The sequence below is a fragment of the Acomys minous genome (genome assembly GCF_964271855.1).
Source record: "Acomys minous genome assembly, chromosome: 9".
In the NCBI taxonomy this organism is placed as follows: Eukaryota; Metazoa; Chordata; class Mammalia; order Rodentia; family Muridae; genus Acomys; species Acomys minous.
Genome location: NC_140490.1, coordinates 108,057,088 through 108,078,092, shown reverse-complemented (window position 1 = coordinate 108,078,092; position 21,005 = coordinate 108,057,088). Strand labels below are relative to the sequence as shown.

The 21,005-nt window shown below is 36.7% G+C and overlaps 1 protein-coding gene across 1 annotated transcript in view; it reads left to right on the top strand.

Moving 5' to 3' along the window:
• Positions 1–21,005, top strand: part of ACSS3 (acyl-CoA synthetase short chain family member 3) — a 162,908-nt gene that overhangs the window by 44,289 nt on the left and 97,614 nt on the right. Inside the window, exons 3-4 of the mRNA XM_084794124.1 lie at positions 15,369–15,557; positions 19,177–19,311. Coding sequence (XP_084650250.1) covers positions 15,369–15,557; positions 19,177–19,311 — 324 coding nt within the window. The remainder of the gene's footprint in view (positions 1–15,368; positions 15,558–19,176; positions 19,312–21,005) is intronic.

Below are 21,005 nucleotides of genomic sequence, written 5' to 3'. Positions count from 1 at the left end.
ACATATCAAATTATAAAAATATCATGTAGCATCCAGGATTTCAGGTTGTCACTGAACTATTTGGCAATAATAAATATTATATGTTATAGTAAAAAAAAAAAAGATGAATCTAAAGTGGGGCCAGTGGTTGGTCATTCCCTGAATTTCTGCTCCATCTTTATTCCTATGTATCTTGTAAGCAGGAAAAATTTTGCCTCAAAGATTTTGTGGGTCGGTTGTTGTCCCAGTCTCTCCATTGGACGTCTTGCCTGGTTACAGGGAGGTGGCCACTTAAGGTTTTATATCCCCTGTTGCTAGGAGTCTTAGCAAGGGTCACCCTCATAGTTTCCTGGGAGTTTCCCTTGTCCTAGGCTGCCCTCTTCCCCCACAACCACTTTCAGTTTTCTTTCACTCAATCCTCGCTACACTGAATCCTTCCTCCCCACCCCCTCTCCCACCTAGTTTTCTCCCTCCATCTACATCCATTGTCTATTATATTTTCCATTCTGAGTGAGATTCAGCATCCTCCCTTGTTACTTAGCTTCTGTGGGTCTGTGGATTGTAGCATGGTTATTCTGTACTTTATGGCCAGTATCCATTACCCACTTAATAAGTGAGTACGTACCACGTGTGTCTCTTTAGGTCTGGAGTCCCTCAGTCAGGATGATATTTTCTAGTTCCATCCATTTTCCTGCAAATTATATAATGTCCTTATTTTTAATAGCTGAGTAGTATTCCAGTGTGAAAATGTACCACATTTTTTTTTTAATCCATTTTTGTGTTGAGGGACATCTAGGTTGTTTCCATTTTCTGGCTGTTACAAACAAGGCTACTATGAACATAGTTGAAAAAGTGTCCTTGTTATACAGTGGAACATCTTTTTGGTATATGCTCAGGGGTGGTATAGCTGGGTCTTGAGGTAGATTTATTCCCAGTTTTCTGAGAAACCTCCAGATTGATTTCCAAAGTGGTTGTACAATTGTATACTCCCACCAGAAATGGAGGAGTGTTCCCCTTTCTCCACATCCTCACCAACATGTGCTGTCAATTGAGTTTTTTATCTTAGCCATTCTGCAGAGTATAAGATGGAATTTCCGAGTTGTTTTGATTTGCACTTCCCTGAAGACAAAGAACACTGAACATTTCTTTAAGTGTTTCTCAAACATTAGACATTCCTTTGTTGAGAATTGCATGTATTGCTCTCTACTCCATTTTTAAAATTGGGTTATTTGGTTTGGTAGTGCTTAATTTCTTGTGTTCTTTATATATTTTGGATATTAGCCCTCTGTCAGATGTAGAGTTGGTGAAGAATTTTTTTCCCATTCTGTAGGCTGTCAATTTGTCCTATTGACAGTATTTTTTGCCTTGAAGAAGCTTTTCAGTTTCCTGAGGTCCCATTTATTAATTGTTGATTTTAGAGCCTGAGCAGTTTCTATTCTGTTCAAGAAGTTGTCTCCGGTGCAATTGTGTTCAAGGATATTCTTCACTTTCTCTTCTATTAGATTTAGTAATTTTGGTTTTCTGTTGAGGTCTTTGATCCACTTGGACTTGAGCTTGATGCAGGTGATAAATATGGATATATTAGCATCATTCTACATGCAGACATCCAGTTAGACCAGCAACATTAACATTTGTAAAAGATGCTTTCTTCTTTCCATTGTATGGTTTTTGGCTTTTTTGTCAAAAATCAAGTGTCCTTTGGTATGTGGGTTTACTTCTGAGTTTTCTATTTAATTCCATTAATCAACCTGTCTTCTTTTATTCCAATACCATGAGATGTTTGTTGCTATTGTTCTATAGTACAGCTTGAGATCAGGGCTTTTGATACCTACAGAAGTTCTTTTATTGTACAGGATTATTTTCCCTGTCATGAGTTTTGTTTTCCTTATGACATTGAGAATTGTTCTTTCAAGGTTATTATAGAATTGTATTTGAATATTGATGGGAATTTTATTAAATCTGTCAATTGCTTTTGGTAAGATGGCCATTTTTACTATGTTAATCCTATTGATTGATGAGCATGTGAGATCTTTGCATCTTCTGATATCTTCTTCAGTTTCTTTCTTTGGAGACTTGAAGTTCTTGTGATACATATCTTTGACTTGCTTAGTTAGAGTTACCCTAAGATATTTTATATTATTTGTAGTTACTATGAAAAGTGTTGTTTCCCTGATTTTTTTTATCAGCCCGTTTATCCTTTGTATACAGAAGGGCTACTGATTTTTTGAGTTATTTTTGTATCCAGCCACTTTGTTGAAAGTGTTAATTGGCTGTCAGAATTCTCTGGTAGAATTTTTGAGGTCACTTATTATCATATCATCTGTGAATAGTGATACTTTGACTTCTCCCCTTCCAATTTGTATCATCTTAATATTCAATAATTGTCTTATTGCTATAGCTAGAACTTAGGTGGTATATTCAGTATATAAGGAGAGAAGAGCAACCTTCTCTTGTTCCTGAGTTTAGTGGAACTGCTTTGAGTTCCTTTCCACTTTCAGCATCAGATGATCATGTGGCTTTTTTTCTTTCAGTTTGTTTATATGGTGAGTTACATTGATGGATTTTCATATAGTAAACCAGTCCTATATCCCTAGGATGAAGCATACTTGATCACAGTGTTTAATGTTTTTCACATGTTCTTGGTTTGCAAATGGTTTGTGAGCATTTTGTTGAGTAATTTTGCATCAATTTTCATAATGGAAATTAGCCTGCAACTCTCTTTCTTTGTTGAGTCTTTTTGTGGTATAGGTATCAGGGTGCCTGTAGCCTCATAGAACGAGTTTGTTGATGTTTCTTTTGTTTCCATTTTGTGGAATAGTGTGAGAACTTTTGATATTAGTTCTTCTTTGAAAGTCTGGTAGAATTGTGTACTAAAACCATCTTGCCCTGCTTTTGTTTGTTTGTGTTTTGATTGGAAGATTTTTAATGACTGGTTCTATTTTATGGGGGCTATAGGTCTGTTTAAATTGTTTACCTGATGTTGATTTAACACTGGTAAATGGTATCTATCAACAAAATTGTCCATTTCATCTACATCTTCCAATTTTGTGGAGTATAGATTTTTGAAGTAAGAGCTAATGATTATTTGGATTTCCTTGGTATCTGTTGTCATGTTTCCCTTTTCATTTCTGAATTCATTAATTTGGATACTGTCTCTTTGACTTTTAGTTTGTTTGGCTAAGGCTTTTTCTATTTTGCTCATTTTCTCAAAGAACCAGCTTTTGGTTTTATTATTATTTGTATTGTTCTCTTTGTTTCTAATTTATTGATTTCAGCCCTTATTTTACTTTCTGCCATCTACTCCTCTTGGGTGTGTTTGCTTCTTTTTGTTCTAGATAGGGCTTTCAGATGTGCTGTTAAGTTGCTAGTATGAGATCTCTCCTATTTCTTGATGAAGGCATGAGCTTTCCTCTTAATACTGCTTTCATTGTGTCCCATAAGTTTGGGTATGCTGTGCCTTCATTTCCATTGAATTCTAGAAGGATTTTAATTTCTTTCTTTATTTCTCCTTTGACTCAGTGGTCATTGAATAGGGACTTGTTCAGTTTCTATAAGTCTGTAGGTTTTTTGTTGTTAACGTTCAGCTTTAATCCTTGGCGGTCTGTTAAAATACAAGGAGTTATTTCACTTTCTTGTATCTGTTGAGGCTTGCTTTGTGACCAACTATGTGGTCAGTTTTGGAGAAGGTTTGTTTCATGAGGTGCTGAAGAAGAAGGTATAATCTTTCTGTTTGGGTGAAATGTTCTGTAGATATCCATTAGTTCCATTTGATTCTTAATATCTGTTAGTTCCTTATTTCTCTATTTAGTTTCCTTCTTGATGACGTGTTATTGATGAGAGTGGGATGTTCAAGTCTCCCACTATTAAATGTGTGATTTAAGGTTTAGTAATGCTTCTTTTACAAATGTGGATGCCATTGCATGTGGAGTATAAATGATTAGAATTGACACACCATATTGGTGGATTTTCCTTTGGTAAATATGAAGTGTCCTTCCCTATCTCTTTTGATAAATTTTGATTGAAAAGCTATTTAATTAGATATTATAATGGCTACTTGAGATTGCTTCTTGGGTCTGTTTGCTTGGAATACCTTTTTCCATATCTTTAATGTGAGGTAATGTTTATATTTGTTGCTGAGGATTGTTCCTTGTATGCTGCAGAATGGCAGATCCTCTTTTGCATCCATTATGTTAGCCTGTGTCTTTTTATTGGGGAATTGAGTCCATTGATATTGAGACATATTAATGACCACTGTTTGTTAATTCTTGTTATTTTGCTGTTGGTGGTAGTACCGTTTATGTTTGCAACCCTTCTTTTAGACTTAATATTTTTAATCTTTTAGAAAAAAAGTGACGAAGATTTTTACAACACAAGTATTAGAATTTGTGTGACTTTATGGGTTGCTTCAAAAATCCATACAATTTAGAAAATTTGTTAGATTTTGAGATTATTTGAAATAAAGGCGACAATTACAAGCCAGATTTTAATAGACATAAAAAGGAAGAAACAATGGTGTGAAACTTGGTAGCATCCCAGTTTCACTATTTAGAATCACTAATTCCAAACAAAAACTCGCTGTTATTTTTACATCAATCTAAAATTGCAGCAATACAACCAATCCCCTTCCATTTTCAGAGCTTGAATTTCGTAGATGATATTATCCATGACATCAAGATTACTGTTCCAGATGCTATTTTGCCATTATGAGACCGAGTGCACCTTTCTCATATTTTTTTCCAAAGGACTGATTTAAATTCTCCCTTTTTACTCTACTTGTTAATGCCCTAATGTGTTCTCTTGAATAGAGGAAAGACTCCTGTAGGTAGGAGCGGTATTTTATTCATCCTTTAACCTACAGAGTAGCTGGAACAGGCCTCCCACAGAGAAAGATCCTATCCCACACTGATAGAGATCAGGAATAGAACATTCAATAATACTCATTAAAAAGCAAAGGAATATCTAGTCTGTGACTAAGAGAGAATAATCATTTCTAAAAATATCACTGTCCTCCCACATTTTAATTTCCACATGAGGATTTTTATTTTCAATGGGGGAACACAGTCCCTGACTTAATATATTTCCTAACTTTGAAGATCTATATCCTGGCCTATTGAAAGCTCTGCTTATGACATTTTTTTTCTTGTGTTTCCATCCTTAAAACCTGGAAAACTAGTTTTTATTCTTGTATTTTCATAGGGAATGTATCCAGTTCATTGGTTGACCTTACCAAATGACTTGTCTGCAGGATGGTTGACCCCATGGTTTTCAACAAGCCAACTCAACAAAACCACAATCTTTATTATGAGGAAGAACAATCTCAGGTTTAGCACCCTCACACCAATGTTGTATATATTATTTTGGTCATAAAAGGTAGATGGAATGATGTGGCTCCTCTAGAGCTTGTGAAGATCCTACGAAGACTTGCTTTTGCCAAGTTTAACGATGATGGTACATCCTCTGAACCCGAACCTCTCATTGCTGGCAGTGGTTTTAGATCTAGGCTCATGATGAATTTAATGAGGGCTGAAGATGTGTTATTGTTACAGAATAAAGGAAAAGGTAGGCCACTGCTAATGTTGAAAAAGAGCAAAACATGAAAAAATATATTTATGAGCAGCACTGGAGAGTGTTGTACATAATTATGCTTTTGTCTGTTGATTAGCACTCATCAGCTCCATAACTCAGCGACAGCACAGAAGAACACTGCAACAGCTCAGTTTCTGACCTTTGGTAATTAACATGGGAAATTATAAAACCATCTTACTTGACATAAATGTCATAAGAAGTAGACGACAAAGCTCACTAACATATATTGAACAACATTGAGTGGCTAAAGGGATGGAAACAAAATAGGGACATAAAGTTGCCTTTTGAATACAAATATATGAAATATATGAAACATTACTTTTTCATGAGCCTTTTTCAATTAGATAAAATAATAACACTATGGAGGTGGTGTTATTAGAATTATTTAAATTAATTCCATTGGAATAATTTGTCAGTTTTATGTGCACATTTATGCACTTTCTAGAGACGTTATCATGAAGTACAATAAATTTGAATATGGCAATGGAAAGTTACAGTCAGTTGAATTATTATCAACATTATCGATCAGGGGAAATTGGTGTTGTTTTATCATGTTATAAATGATATTATGAAGCTATGCAATTTTTATCTTATGTAGTTTGCTTGTGAAATTTTGTATATGCAACCATCTGCTTTGTTTATTGGTATACTATTGTGTGCACTATACTGTTTGTATCTGTACTTTCTTCCTCTTTTAATTCTATGTTGAGTACTTGGTTGATTGATAAAAATCTTATTGGAAAACATTTGACCACTGAAGTGATCCTATGCCCTTACTCCTTACTCTGCTGGTTTTCTACGAACACTCGACGTGTATTGATTGATTTTCAGGATGTACCAAACAACAAAACCAAAACAGTTAATAGGAGCATAGGCCAGTGCTGTAAAATGTGCTTTATGTGCCCAGAGAAACTGTCATGTTGTATAGGTAATAATGGTGTCTCTTTAACTAAATGTCCAGCACAGAATTGACCCAAACAAGCATGGTTTCTGGTGATTTCTTTTGTTTGTTTTACATCAACCTTCCTTTCTCCCACTCCTCCATCCCCACTTTCAAGACAGGCTTTCTCTGTGTAGCTCTTGCTATCCTGGAACTCCCTCTGCAGAGCAGGCTGGCTGTGAACTCATAGAGACCCTGCCTGCCTCTTCCTCCCAAGTATTGGGATTAAAAGCATGTGCTACTACCTTTCTTTAGAGAAGAGAAAAAAATAAATTATCAATAATTTTTTTTCAAAATTGCGAGACACACATTTTTAAAAAGTTGTACATGCTTTTGGTGCTGATTGGCTCATTTTAATATGCAATTAAGCCTTTTAGTCTCTTCCTTTCTCTCTTTACACACACACACACACACACACACACACACACACACACACACACACATCAGTCTGATAAATGGGATAAAAATAAACCTATAAACCATTGAACTACTTATTATATTAATATATTAATTTAATAGAGTGAATAATGTCTTTCTATAACTGGAAAACTGGAACAATGGCGTGAGCTTTAACTTTGGTAACATATTCTCTTCAATATCTCAACTCTTGAGTCACATATTGGTGATTTGAGTTCAGTAAAATTGTTGATTATTCAATGTTCCATGATGTCTTAATATACATGTGATTATACAACGTAGCACAGAGTCAATTTAAATGATTTCCCAGATAATCCAAAATATAATTTCATAGTAATTTTAAAACTATAATGTTAATGAAAATACAAACATTTAATATTTCTTACAGAAAACAGAACTTTGAGAACACTACACATCAAAGAGAAACCCTGAATTAAACATTTCATTTTGATTGCATGACATGACTTTAGACTTAATTCATTTTTGTAATATCCCAAAATTCTAAAAATTAATTTTATTTAATCACTTTAACAGCCTAATCCTGGCCCCCCTCCCTAATCCCCACCCAATCCATCCCATCACCCTCTCTGATCCTTCCCCCTTTCGGTTTTATCAGAGAATGGGAGGCCCCTACAGGATACCAGCCCACTCCGGCACCTCAACTCACAGATGGCATAAGTGTTCTTCTCCAACTGAGGCCAGACAAGGCAGCCAAGCTAAGGGAAAGGGATCCAAAGGCAGGCAACAGAGTCAGTGGTAGTCTGTAATCCCATTGTTAGGGGAGCCACATGATGGCCATGCTGTGTACCTGCAACATGTGTAGGGGGTCCAGATCTGGCCCATGACAGCACTTTTGTTGTTGGTTTACTCTCTGTGAGCCCCTATAGCCCCAGATTAGTTGACTCTGTAGGTCTTCTTATGGTGTCCTTGACCCCTCTGGCTCCCTCAATCTTCCCACTCTTCTGTAAAACTCCCTGAGCTCCGTCTGTTGTTTAACTGAGGGTCTCTACGTGTTTCCACCAGCTGCTGGATAACGTCTCTCAGAAGACAGTTATGCTAGGCCCCCGTCTGTAAACACGGCAGAGTATCATTAATAGTGTCAGGGGTTGGCTCTCTCCCATGGGGTTGGGTCTCACCTTAGGCTAGGCGTTAGTTTGCCATTTCCTCAATTTCTGCTCCATCTTTATCCCTACACTTCTTATAGGCAAGACAAATTTTGGATTGAATGTTCTGTATATGGTTTGGTGTCCCCCTCCCTCTACTAAAAGTTCCACCTGGTACAGAGAGAGGATGGCCACTTCAGGTTCTGTATCCCACCCCTGTTAGGGATCTCAGGCACAATCAGCCCCATAGATTCCCTAGGGCCTCTCCTGTCCTAGAGATTGTCCCCCACAGATTTCTCTTCTCTCTTCTGGTCCTCCCACTCCCACCGCCCAGCCCCCCTGCCTCCACCCCCTCGCAAAAGTGAATCTTAGCAACAGGTAGGGCTCCTAACAATGGGAATAGGGGCTGTCCCTGACTCTGTTGCTTGGTTTTGGGTCACCTTTCCATAAACACCCTCCCCCAAACCAAACCAGTTCCCTGAGTGTGTTCTTCACATGCAGTGCACTTGCCCACACTGGCTAAGCCTCATGCCTTCCAGCAATGAGCCTGGCTACCCAGAGGGAGAAGAGGACACAGCAGGGCAGTAAATCTCCACTCAGACTTAAACATGTTAAACACACTTTTCTCCCTTTGTGTCTCAGCTATGTGACACACACACACACACACACACACACACACACACACACACAGTAACTAAAGATGAAAACCAAATGCTATTCTTAAACTTCCTTTCCTTCCTCTCCCTACAATCCATTAGTTCCCCTTTTCTATACCCTACAATGAACATTTCTTAGTAATTCCCTTATTTTTATCCACAAATCTCACAGAACAATTCATGAAATAACCAGTACATTTTAAGAATCTGTAAAATTCGTGTTTCTACCTAATGTTTTGCAGTTATTTTTCCTTTCATGTGGCTTGAGCCTACAATATTTCATAGGTCCTTGTATTAAAGGCTTGGATCCCAGAATGGCATATTGGAAGATACTATGAATCTTTAGGTGATAAGGCCTAATGGGAGATCATCGTTGGATCATTGGAAATGTGCCTTTCAAAGGATCATTGAACCCTAATATCCTCCTGTTTCTCTGTAGCTTTCTTCACCTCATCTTCCCAAAATGATGTGCTATCCTGGCTAGAGAAGCAAAGGTTTGAGTCAGCATGTTCTTTGGCTCGCCATTGTTGAACCCAGAGTTGACATAGTTTTTTTGTTTGCATCTTTACTTCTCCAGTTACTTTGTTTTAGAATTCAAAGCTGACTAATGCAGTATTATTCCTAAGATAAGTCTAAACTCAATGGTCCTTAACACGTTTGCATCTTGGCCATCCCTTTCTGACCTTTCTCACCATCTCATATCCTCATGATGAAGTGTTGTCATACCCAGTCAGAACTGCTATGACTTTCTCAGCTAGTGATTTGGTGGACACTGTAACGTGATTAAAAGTGGGAGAAAGTTTTAATTCACAAATTTTTAACACCTAGTGTTTAGACACATCAAAATGGTTTAAAAAACAGGATATTGAGGACTTATTTTTTTGTCCGTATATTTCCTTCTATTTTTGTTCCATGCACTATAGGAACACTGGTGTATGATATGCATCAATAACCTATTCCATTCTTTAGACCATGGATTACTCTTTGGTGTTGAATTATTTTTCTCTATCAATAATGGCCTGTTATATAAAAGTACTGTTTTAAAACTAAGATGATGCTCCACTGTTATAAAGAGTTCTGGGTGACTGTTCAGGCAGCAAGCTGTCTCTGCTAACCTGCACTCCCTGTATACACAGGTAATTACTTTTATTCCTTCTTAAGTCTCTGATGAGGTTGAAGACCAGATAGTTTAGTTTTATAATTAAGCTTAGTTGTTTAGGGGTTAAAATGTTTTTAGGTCTAGATAGATGTTTTAAGTTGATAATAATGAGATATGATAGATATTGATTTACATTCAGAATTTTAGATACACCAAGAAAGGAAAGGCTGCCGAATACAAATAGCCAAAACACTATGAATGTAACATTTACATAATTCCTGATTGTTTTGTGGTTCTTCTTGCTGTATGTAGTTGAATGTATATTTGTGTAATAATACAAATGTATATGTAAAAAATAAAAAATGAATACTAAAATAAAAGTAACAAAGTGTTATTTCCAAAGTGTGATAACTTCTAATGCTTTATGTGTAGGTTTCAAGATATGATATTAAAATGGAAAATGTATCACTTTTCAAGATTGTGAGCACATACTCTTATAGAAATATGAGATTGAACCAATTTTCTGTGAAATATAGTATGGAATTCGCATTAGTGTTGAAAGCACAGAGATTATTGAAATTGTAGTCATTTCAAGTTGAATGAAATGAATTGAATAATTATTAATTACACTTTGCTTACAAATGGATAGTATTAAAATGGCTAAATATTGATAGAAACTCTCATGTGAAGAAAGTGAAATGAGAAAATATGGGTAATGATATTTACTTCTTCACTGGAGAAAATTATTTTGCAAGAATAAACCTTACAGTAAATGTTTCCAACAGTAAGGTAACTGATTTAAATGTCGGATGATATTTTATAATTTTTCTTCCAAAATCAAACAGCACATTGTCTTTGTCTATTTTGTACTATCACAAAATGTTTGAATCAGAGTAGTTTATACTGACTAATATGTGAGAGGAAAAGAATACATAGTTGGCAGGAAATAAGAGAGATTCATAGTATACATGATTTCTTTTTTATATCAACCTGTTCTTGCAAGGGCCAACTTATATTCCACAAGAACTACCTTGATGTCTGCAGATGGTGACGCCCATTGTGACTTCACTTCCTCCTCTTAGACCTCAACTCTCAAAAGATCGGTCAATACTCATAAAAACCAAATGTAACCCCAAACTGGTACTCGGAGGCTTATTTGATAGCATATGATTTCTAGTTTGGCCATTTTCTCACCCATTATTATGTGATACTATTTTTTAATCCAATTTTATGTTTCTTTCTAATACATTTAGGAAGCTGTTACATTAATAGGTTTCCACCACTTTTCAGAGGCCTTTACCCTTCTGCGCTGACCGGGGACATCATGATAGGGCACTGTTGTTTGTTACCAACATGATCTAAAGGGAAGCTCAAGCATGTCTTGAGCCCTTGTTGCCACGCAGATGAGGGAAGAGGATGTCCCCAAATTCCTTGCTGAAGAAGCCCATTTCCATGGCACCAACCTTGGCTTCCAGGTGGAGCAGTAAATCTACAAAATGAAAAGTGATGGAGTCAACGGCACAAATCTGGAGAGAACATGGGAGAAGTCATTGTTCCCAGCTCAAGCCGTTCTTGCCATTGAGAACCCTGCCGACGTCAGCTTCATCTGCTCCAGGACCACTGGCCAGTGAGCCATGCTGAAGTTTGCTGCGGCTACTGGAGCCGCTTTAATTGCTGGCAGCTTCACACCTGGGATCTTCACTAAACAAATTCAAGCAGCCTTCAAAGAGCCATGGTTACTAGTGGTGACTGATCCCAGGATTGACCAGCAGCCTGTCCCAGAGGGCTCTTAAGTCAGCTTGCCCACCATTGCCCTGTGTATCAGATTATCCTTTGTACTATGCGGATGTTGCCATTCCATGGGACAAGGACGGGCTCACTCAGTGGGTCCGATGTGGTGGGTGTTGGCCAGGGTAGTTGTCATGTATGGCATCTTCTGTGTGTACCCATGGGATGTTATGCCTCATTTCTGCTATGCCGGAGATCCAGAAGAGACAGAGAAGCAAAGCAAGGTGCAGCTGAGAAGGCTATGTCCAAGGAGAAATTTCAGACCAAATCAACTATGTTAGCATCTGTGTTCAGTGCTGCTCAGCCAAAGGTGACAAACTGGTTCACATACATGCATATGCCTTCCAGCTCAACCAACAGTTCACTGCAGAATCCTGGGGTGCCTTGCCAGCTACTGAGGAGGACTGGTTGGCAGCTCCCACTGCACAGGGCGTGCCGTGGGTTGAAACCATCAGTGGGTGGTCCTGAGCTTCTCTGAGGACTCTTGAGTAAAGGAAAAGACATAGAAAGAAAATGTTTTTATAATCTAGAGGGGAAAGGCCTTTTATATTATTTAGCATTCCTGCATACTGCCCTCTCATCTGGTACGTATTTACTCCTCCTACTCTGATTTTTACTTTATCCCTTTATAATACTATGTTGTACTATCCTATCCCCACTTGTCTCTTATGTTCTACCTAGCTTCTGCAGATATTCTAAATGAATCACATACCTAAAGCTTAAAAGAAAATATCCTCATATAAGGGGAAATAAACAAAGTGTTGTTCAGAGTCTGGATGTTTTTTACTAGCTCCATTTACCTGCAAATCTCATTTTTGTTAACAGCTGAATAACATTTCATTTTGTAAATGTTCCATATTTGCATTATCCATTTATCAGCTGATAGACTTTCTGGCTTTTTCCATTTTCTGGCTATTATAAATAGAGCAGTAATAAACATAGATGAGCAAGTGTCTCTATAGTAATATATCTTTGGGTATATGTCCAAGAGTGCATCTTGCGGTAGATCAGTTTTCAGGTTTTTGAAGACCTTTCACACTGATTTTCATACTCTTTTGCACTCTCACCTTCAGTGAGTAAGTGTTGCTATTTTGTCATTTGCTTTATTGATTTTGACTATGCTGGCTGGTATAAGATGAAGGCTCAAAGTATCGGTAGTTTTGATTTTCATTTCCCTGATGGCTAAGGGTGTTGAACATGTTTTTGTGTGTTTCTTAGCCTCTGTGTTTCCTATTTTTAGAACTCATTGTTTAGTTCTATATTCTATTTTTAATTGGTTTATTAGTTTATCGATAGTCAGTTTTTGAGTTCTTAGTATTTTCTAGATATTAGCCCTCTGTCAGATATGAAAATTTCCCCCTATTAAGTAGGTTGCTTCTGCTTGAAGGATGGTGTTCTTTGCTGTTTGTAAATTTTACATCTGTATCTTTATGAGGGTCCATTTATTGTTTGTTATATATAAAATGTGCATATATTATATATATATATAATACCTACATTATTAGGGTCCTATTCAAAAAGTAATTTTATGTATCAATGAGTTCAATCCTATCTATACTTTCTCTTCTATTGTATTCAGGTATCTGGCCTTATTTTGAGGTGTTTGCTCCTTTGGAGTTTAGTTTTCTGCAGAGTAATATATGTATGTTTAAATCACTCTTTTACATAAAGCTATTCATATTAATCACTGCCCTCCACATTGAAGGCTAATTGTAATATTATTGGCTACTATCCCCAATCTGATAGTAAGATCTGACTGCTGAATGCACCACATGTTTATTTAATCAAATATAGAAAAATTGATTTGGTGTTCAACAATAAGCTCCATCGCTACTGCCTAGCATTTGGTGTTCAAAGGTAATGTACATGCTACGGGAAGAAATACCATACAGACTACAACCCTGACCTGCCTGTTAGATATACCCACAGGTGCAATAGTGGCACAAATGTTATGAGAGTAACCAACCACTTTTTAAAGTTTTGATATAAGAATGGCTCCATGAGATGAAACCCACATCTGACACCATTAGAGAGCCCGAGAATATGAGACTAGATATGTCATGAGTCTATGGTAAAGATGTGTGTGTGTGTGTGTGTGTGTGTGTGTGTGTGTGTGTGTGTGTGTGCGCGCGCGCTATACCTATAAATTAATGCCTCACTTGGCCCACATTGGAGAAAGTTCTTGCAGCAGATGACAATTTACACAGAAACCCACGAATGGACAACATGCATAGAGTGAAAGACCCTGGAGCAATCAGTGCTACATGAGATGTCCTTGTTATAACCCTTTCCTTAAGGCATGGGGGGTTTAGGTGGAAGAGGATGCAGAATCATTCTCTCACAGGCCTGATCAGTTTTGAACAGAACGCATGCACTTATATTTAATTTCGAGTATTTATTCTGCTAAAATTAAATACTGAGAGGGTAGATAGGTCTGCCTTATTTGTCTTATTTTATTTATGGATTTGATCTATCATGAAATGCAGAGGGAAGGAGAGAGAGGGAGGAAGAGGAAGGGGGAAGAGGAGGGGGTAGAAAAGCCAGACACTGTTCCTATTATGGGAGAAATATTTTAAAGAAAAAGAAGAGTTGTTAAGTGATAGAATATTGAACTTATAATGAAGTCTGGGCAGACAGCCTGCTGTAATTGTGTGTGGAAAGGTTTCTTGCAGTAAATTCTGTATGTGCTTATGATCTGTTTCGCTATAATTTTACTAGAAATTACAAAAACACGTTCAAAAAGGAAAGACATGCTTATAATTGTTCCCCAAACACATGATAACTGTGAAAAAAGGACTGTGTACTACTTCCAAAGGAAATCACTCTGTAATTATTTTGTATAGATACTTAATATGAAAGTACAAAGAAAAATTTGGCTTGAGGTATTGAAAAAGCAAAGAATAGGAGGTCAGTAAACCTGATAGTTTTCCTCACTATTTTATTTTATTTTTCCTTTTTTATTAATTTATTCTTGTTACATCTCAATGGTTATCCCATCCCTTGTATCCTCCCATTCTTCCCTCCCTCCCATTTTCCCCTTATTCCCCTCCCCTATGACTGTTCCTAAGGGGGATTACCTCCCCCTGTATATGCTCATAGGGTACCAAGTCTCTTCTTGCTAACCTGCTGTCCTTCCTCTGAGTGCCACCAGGTCTCCCCCTCCAGGGGACATGGTCAAAGGTGAGACACCAGAGTATGTGAGAAAGTCAGATTCCACTCTTCACTCTACTGTGGAGACTGTTCTGACCATTGACTAGATCTGGGTAGGAGTTTAAAGTTTTACGACCTCACTATTTTATTTACTAGTGGTTTGACATCTGGTTATTTGTTACCTCTGAACTTAAATTCTCTAGCCTATAAATGGAAAAAAACTATATAGCAATCTCTGCCTAATTAGATTTTCTGTCTATAGCTATGTTTTCACCCTTAATGTGTTTATTTTCGCAGTTAACCCACCATGTATCTGAATTTATAACACTTTTATTTTTCCATTTGCTTAACAGACTGTTCACAATATAAGTTCCATAAGGGAAAAATCTACTTTTTAAAAATATATATCACTAATTATAAATATTAAGTCAGAAATGATAAGTTGCCTACTAAATATGAATGAGTAAGCAAATATGAGCCACTTAAATTGAAAAGAACTATTGTCACCATGTCTAAACCATTATCTTTAATTATTAAGTACATTTCCCACATTCCTTTAATTTGCCACAGTGTAAATAACAACTTTCTAGATTTACTACCTTAATTTCAAATTTAGTGAAATAATACAGTTCTGCTGATTTTCATAACAGGTCTCTAAGCTGGCTGGTGTCTTGGTCAAGCAAGGTGTCAAGAAAGGTGACACCGTGGTCATCTATATGCCCATGATCCCGCAAGCAATATATGCCATGCTGGCATGCGCACGGATTGGAGCAATCCACAGTCTCATATTTGGAGGATTTGCATCCAAAGAATTAAGTACCCGCATCGATCATGCAAAGGTATGTGCTTTCTTTAGCATCAAGTCACCCAGTTGCCTAGGGCATAACCTTAACTTTGGAGGACTTCTTCAAGCATTATTTTACTATTTGGCTTTTCTTTCAAGTAGAATACTCTAATTTAATCTGTTATATTTTCTTTCTTCCCTTCTTTCTCTCTCCTTCCTTCCTTCCTTTCTTCCTTTTTCATGTATTGGTTTATCATACATTAGTTTTGGAGTTAGCGTCACATCAAACAAATCCTGCGTGGTGTTTAGAGGAATGAAAAATTGGAGATGAAATGTGTGCCTTCCATGTTATCTTGTTATGCGCTGACATGTATAAGACATCTGGGAAAAACAAATGATAGGTAACTTCCTCCCTAGACCTCTCTAAATCCCTGATACTATTCTTGGAATGGATAATACATGATTATTACAGAGATTGACATATAGTGACATGGCTAAGAGGGAATGTTTGGAAGATTGGTGTCACATGATTAAATTGGATATTAAGATAACAAATTCCATAAATACGTTGTGAAAGATTCTTGTTGATTCACTGTAAATCCTCTAGGACATGGATTCTGGCTTATATGACTCACTTAGAATTAAGGCCATCACCATTTCATGAATTTAGCAGAAGTTACCACATTTTTTATGTAAAGGGTCACACATTTAATATTTTAGAATTTGTATGCTACCTTGTTTTTGATGCGGACACTCAGCTGAGAGTACAGCACTGAAGCAGACACAGACAAGACATATAGAGATGAAGATATCTGTGTCACAGTAAAACATGACAAAAATAGCATAGAGTTCTAATTTAAAGGTAGGGACATTTTCTGTTCATTAGCAGCTAAAGAGGGATTCCTGGAAAATGGAAATATTTAGTGGAATCTTGGCTAAAACTTTTTAGCTAACTAGAATGAGGTGATGAGATCCACAAACAATACAAATCAAGAATTATAGGCAAAAAGGAAGAAGAGCAATTTGGGAGAGAGCCTGTGGGTTAGTGTGACAAAAGACAGGGAGAGAACTTGCTAAATGGCATTCTACTGAACCTGTAGAAATAACAGTGAAAAATTTCGAGCAGGCAAGTGTTTTAAGTGATGTTAAAGATATCCTTGTGGTGAGAGAGATTCTGGGAGCTTGAGCAAGAATCTTTATTTGGTAGTCTGTTTGCAGAGGAGTTGTGAATTTGTGGGGGAAATGGCAATGGAAGATGGAGGAAGGAAGGAAGGAAGGAAGGAAGGAAGGAAGGAAGGAAGGAAGGAAGGAAGGAAGGAAAGAGGAGATTGCTTATCTTACAGTTACACAGACCCCAAAGGACACATTCTTAGCAGGGCAAGGATTCACGGTATTGGACCCTCAGAGGCAGGTACAGAATAAGACTTTGTTTATCTGCTTCGTCCAGAGATCAATTAGGGTGTTGGACTGGGAAATAATTCTGGACATTAAAACACCTGAGTTTGTTGGGTTTTGTTGTTTCATCCCTTGCTTTTCTTTTTATAAACATACTGAGTTAAGGCTCATCAAAGGAGAAAAAAAATCAGTAGCTGACCTACAAATCAGACGGGCAAGATTTTTGAAGAGGCTGCAAACTTCAGCTTTTAGCTACAAAAATTCTGAACACCATTTAGACAAACACATTGTCTTCCTTAAATACAACAAAATTTTTATAATATATAGAGAACTTAATACAACACTACAATATTAAGCTATATCATTGGAGAAGTTTCATTCACATTACCCATACATGTGCACATACTTAATCTTGTGAAAGGATTTAGGAAATAGTATATCTTCTTATATACAAAGCCATTCTTCATGTCAAATTTACATAAATTCATGAGTTAAAATGCCTGTTTTATGTCATGATTTTTAAAATAGAATAAAAATTGCTTTAACAGATAAACATGGAAAGAGTGTATTGTAAGAAGTCAGCCCAAACACCATAAAATCTGATGCAAGCTGATAATAGAAACAGGAGGAAGACTCTAATTTTGACTTCCTTTCATTTTCCCAAGTTTATATGTGTTCTTTATTTACTGAGTAGCTTAATTTTTCTTTGTTCCAAACTCTAATCTTAGGAAATGTTATCAAGTGCTACGCTTATAAACATTAAAGATAATCCAATGTGAGCTAAATTAAAATGTGTAGCATTCCGATACAATAAAATGAAACAAGAATCCCTTCTCTTTTCTCTCTCTCCATGTTTCTCAAATTATGTCAGGTTACTATAGTGGGATAGGAAGATTCTGAAGCGAGACAGAGCCGGTTCTCTGCCTCCACCACCTCTAACCTGAGGCAAGTCAGATAACTGTGGGGAGCTTCAACCCATGAATATTAAGTGACACTCAAACTGCAAAATTGACTATATGAGCATATATTTGACATAGTCTAAACTTCTGCTAAATGAATTACACTGTAACCAGAAGTCACACTTCAAGAATAAATGCAATACCATGGACTGACTGTCTCCTGATTAATTTATCACAATGCAACTTGTCTTGGCACAATATAATAACAAAAATTGCAATGTTCATCTTTATATAAATTATTAAAAGTCTTGGCTTAGATTCATGGTTACTGCTGATGTAGTAAGCACTGTATGAGGCATAAGATACACAGATAATTGACATCCAAATTTGATGTTGGAGAGCTTACTGTGTTAGGAGGTGAAGAAATGTGTGGCCTCTTTCCATATCTGAGATATACCCAGCATGTTCCAAAGAAAGAAGACTAACACAGACATTTCAGAAATACCTTTCAGCTACACTTATGTAAATGAGAGTGTGCCTTAATGACTGGAGCAAGTCCTGGACTTGTGAGATTGCAACAAGTTATTTGGGGTCCCTTTTAAGAAAAATAATTTAAGGCTGGCATAGTGGCATACCCTTTTAATCTCAGGACTCAGGAGGCAAAGGCAGGCAGGTCTCTGAGAATTTGAGGGCAGCCTGATCTGTGAAGTGAGTTCTAGGACAGCTAGAGCTACATAGTGAGGCCATGTCTATAATAATAATAATAATAATAATAATAATAATAATAATAATAATAATAATAATAATAATAATAATAATAATAATGTAATAAAATAGTATAAAACTATATAATATGGACTAACATAATTTTGTATCAAGAATAAGAAAAAAATCAGCAAAATCTAAGTTTTGGATTGCCTACTTTGTGCTTATTTAGGAGGTAACACTAATCCAGAACACCTAAAAAAAAGCTTTCTGATTACAACTTGGTTTGTTCCTGGTGTGTGTGTGTGTGTGTGTGTGTGTGTGTGTGTGTGTGTGTGGCGTGCATATAACAGAGCATTTCCCTGAATCATGGGAGATTTATTTGGCTTAGTGAATTTCTTGGAAGTCATTTTATATGGGTCATATTTATGATCCCTAGGTATCATTGAATGTGTAATTTTAAACAGGTAAATAGGATTTATATATAAATGTTTAGGCTTATAAACATTTACAGAAAGGATTTATTGAGTTTTTAGGCCATTTTTTTAATGGCAAACAGAAACCGAAGATTTCTTTCAAAATGTTATACCAACAGTCTATGCTGAAATACTGGGATTACCTTCACTATGATTGTTAAAATGTTTCCTTTTATTTTTTTTTTCCTTCTCATTTTAGCCTAAGGTGGTTGTCACAGCATCATTTGGCATTGAACCCGGAAGGAAGGTAGAATACATTCCACTTCTAGAAGAAGCATTAAAGATAGGACAACACAGACCCGACAGGATCCTCATTTACAATCGTCCAAACATGGTAATTTGAAATTTTAACTTTTTTCTTTCTGACAGTATTGTACCAAACATAATTATAGTTTTGGTCATTTGAGAACTACAGTTACTTCTTAAACTACTAATATCCGGAAGATAATTGCAACAATGGTGGGGAGGCATGTGGATGATAGTGCCTATTGAACACTCAGTGAAAGTGACAAATAACAAGGCACAGGCATGCAGATGGTATTAATACTTTGGGTTTGAGTACAGTTCTGCTGGCCTGTCATTTATTACTTTCCATTTTATGATAATAGTACTAGCACATTATGATTATCTACTGTTTGGTTTTCAAGATACTGAAGATATCTTTTTTTCAAGATTCTATTAGAATTTAAAAACAAAAAGTGCATGAGTTAGAGAGTGCTGTTCCTCCTAAGTGAGGAAGCCGAATCATATCACTGTGCATTGAGAGGAAGTAAACAGTCCCGACGTGGCTTCGAACACTTGAACTGTGAGTGTGTCCTACAACCACCCATGCATGACCTGTTGGAAAGAGTTGATTAGTTTATATGTAAATTACCATTAATATTTAAGTTATTTTTTTTTAGCCAGAGATAGACTGTGTTCAGAAAAACAAACTTTGACTATTATATACAGATAAATTATTCCATGATCCACGGAAGATGGAAAATTATAGTAATGACATATTTTGTACCTTTCGTTGTAACCTTGACCTTGATGGTTGCCTTCTTTCTATAATGAGTTCACCAGCAGATTATTATTCTTTTGCAAAAGATAAACTACAAAATCCTGAGTATCCCTGTGCCATTTTGTAGACCTCTTGAAAGGTTTTCAGCAGAACATACTTAACTGACAAGTTTGGAGACTAGAGTGTTAAGACTGTGCCATTTTGAGGAGCACATAACAAGAGTGATTGCCACATTAAATTCTCTCATGGAGACTCAGGGCTGCAGTTCATGAACTGCTGCACTCGGTGAATTTAATGTTCTTACAGTCTCAGGGAAGAATGCTAAGCTTCTTTCAAGCACATATTTTTAAAGGGCTTTGTTGCCATTTAAATCAAGGAACACAAAGTCAGCCACTCAGCAGAGTCTAGGCAAGGGAAGGATGGAGGAATGTCAGAAACATGCTCACTAAAGTGGTCATTATAGTGTCTAGTATTTACACACAACTTGGGTCGGATAACTTTTAAACAAGGTATATGCTATTTCTTCTGCTCCATAAGTATATCATGTTTAGATACTCAGTCTCTTTTGTTCACATTTTATTATGATTCTTTTCTCTCGATAGAATTGTTTTAACTCCTTACCCCCACATAACTGTTTCATCCCCCTCCCCATGCCCTTTCTCTAATGTGCCTTTGTAGTGGTACAGATGAAGGCTTCTTGTGCATCTTGTCTTTATAAACTAGCATCCACTTTTGCCAAATGAGGTACAAGATTGACTGCTATACCTAAGCCCCAGGCAAACTATGACAGAACTAAAGGTGACAACTGTGGTGCTCTCCCAATATGGGCTGTTAAGAATACCAAAATCTAGGAAGAGTTGCCTATATACAGAAATACAAATAAGCACACACACATTTTATATAATAAATGCTCATGTGGCCACTTCTCTATTTATTTCCTCAGATATTTTTATACTCACACTTATATTTTTTAGCCTAAAAGTTACCATTTATTCCAGCGCCCATTTCATTAGAGGCTTGTAAAA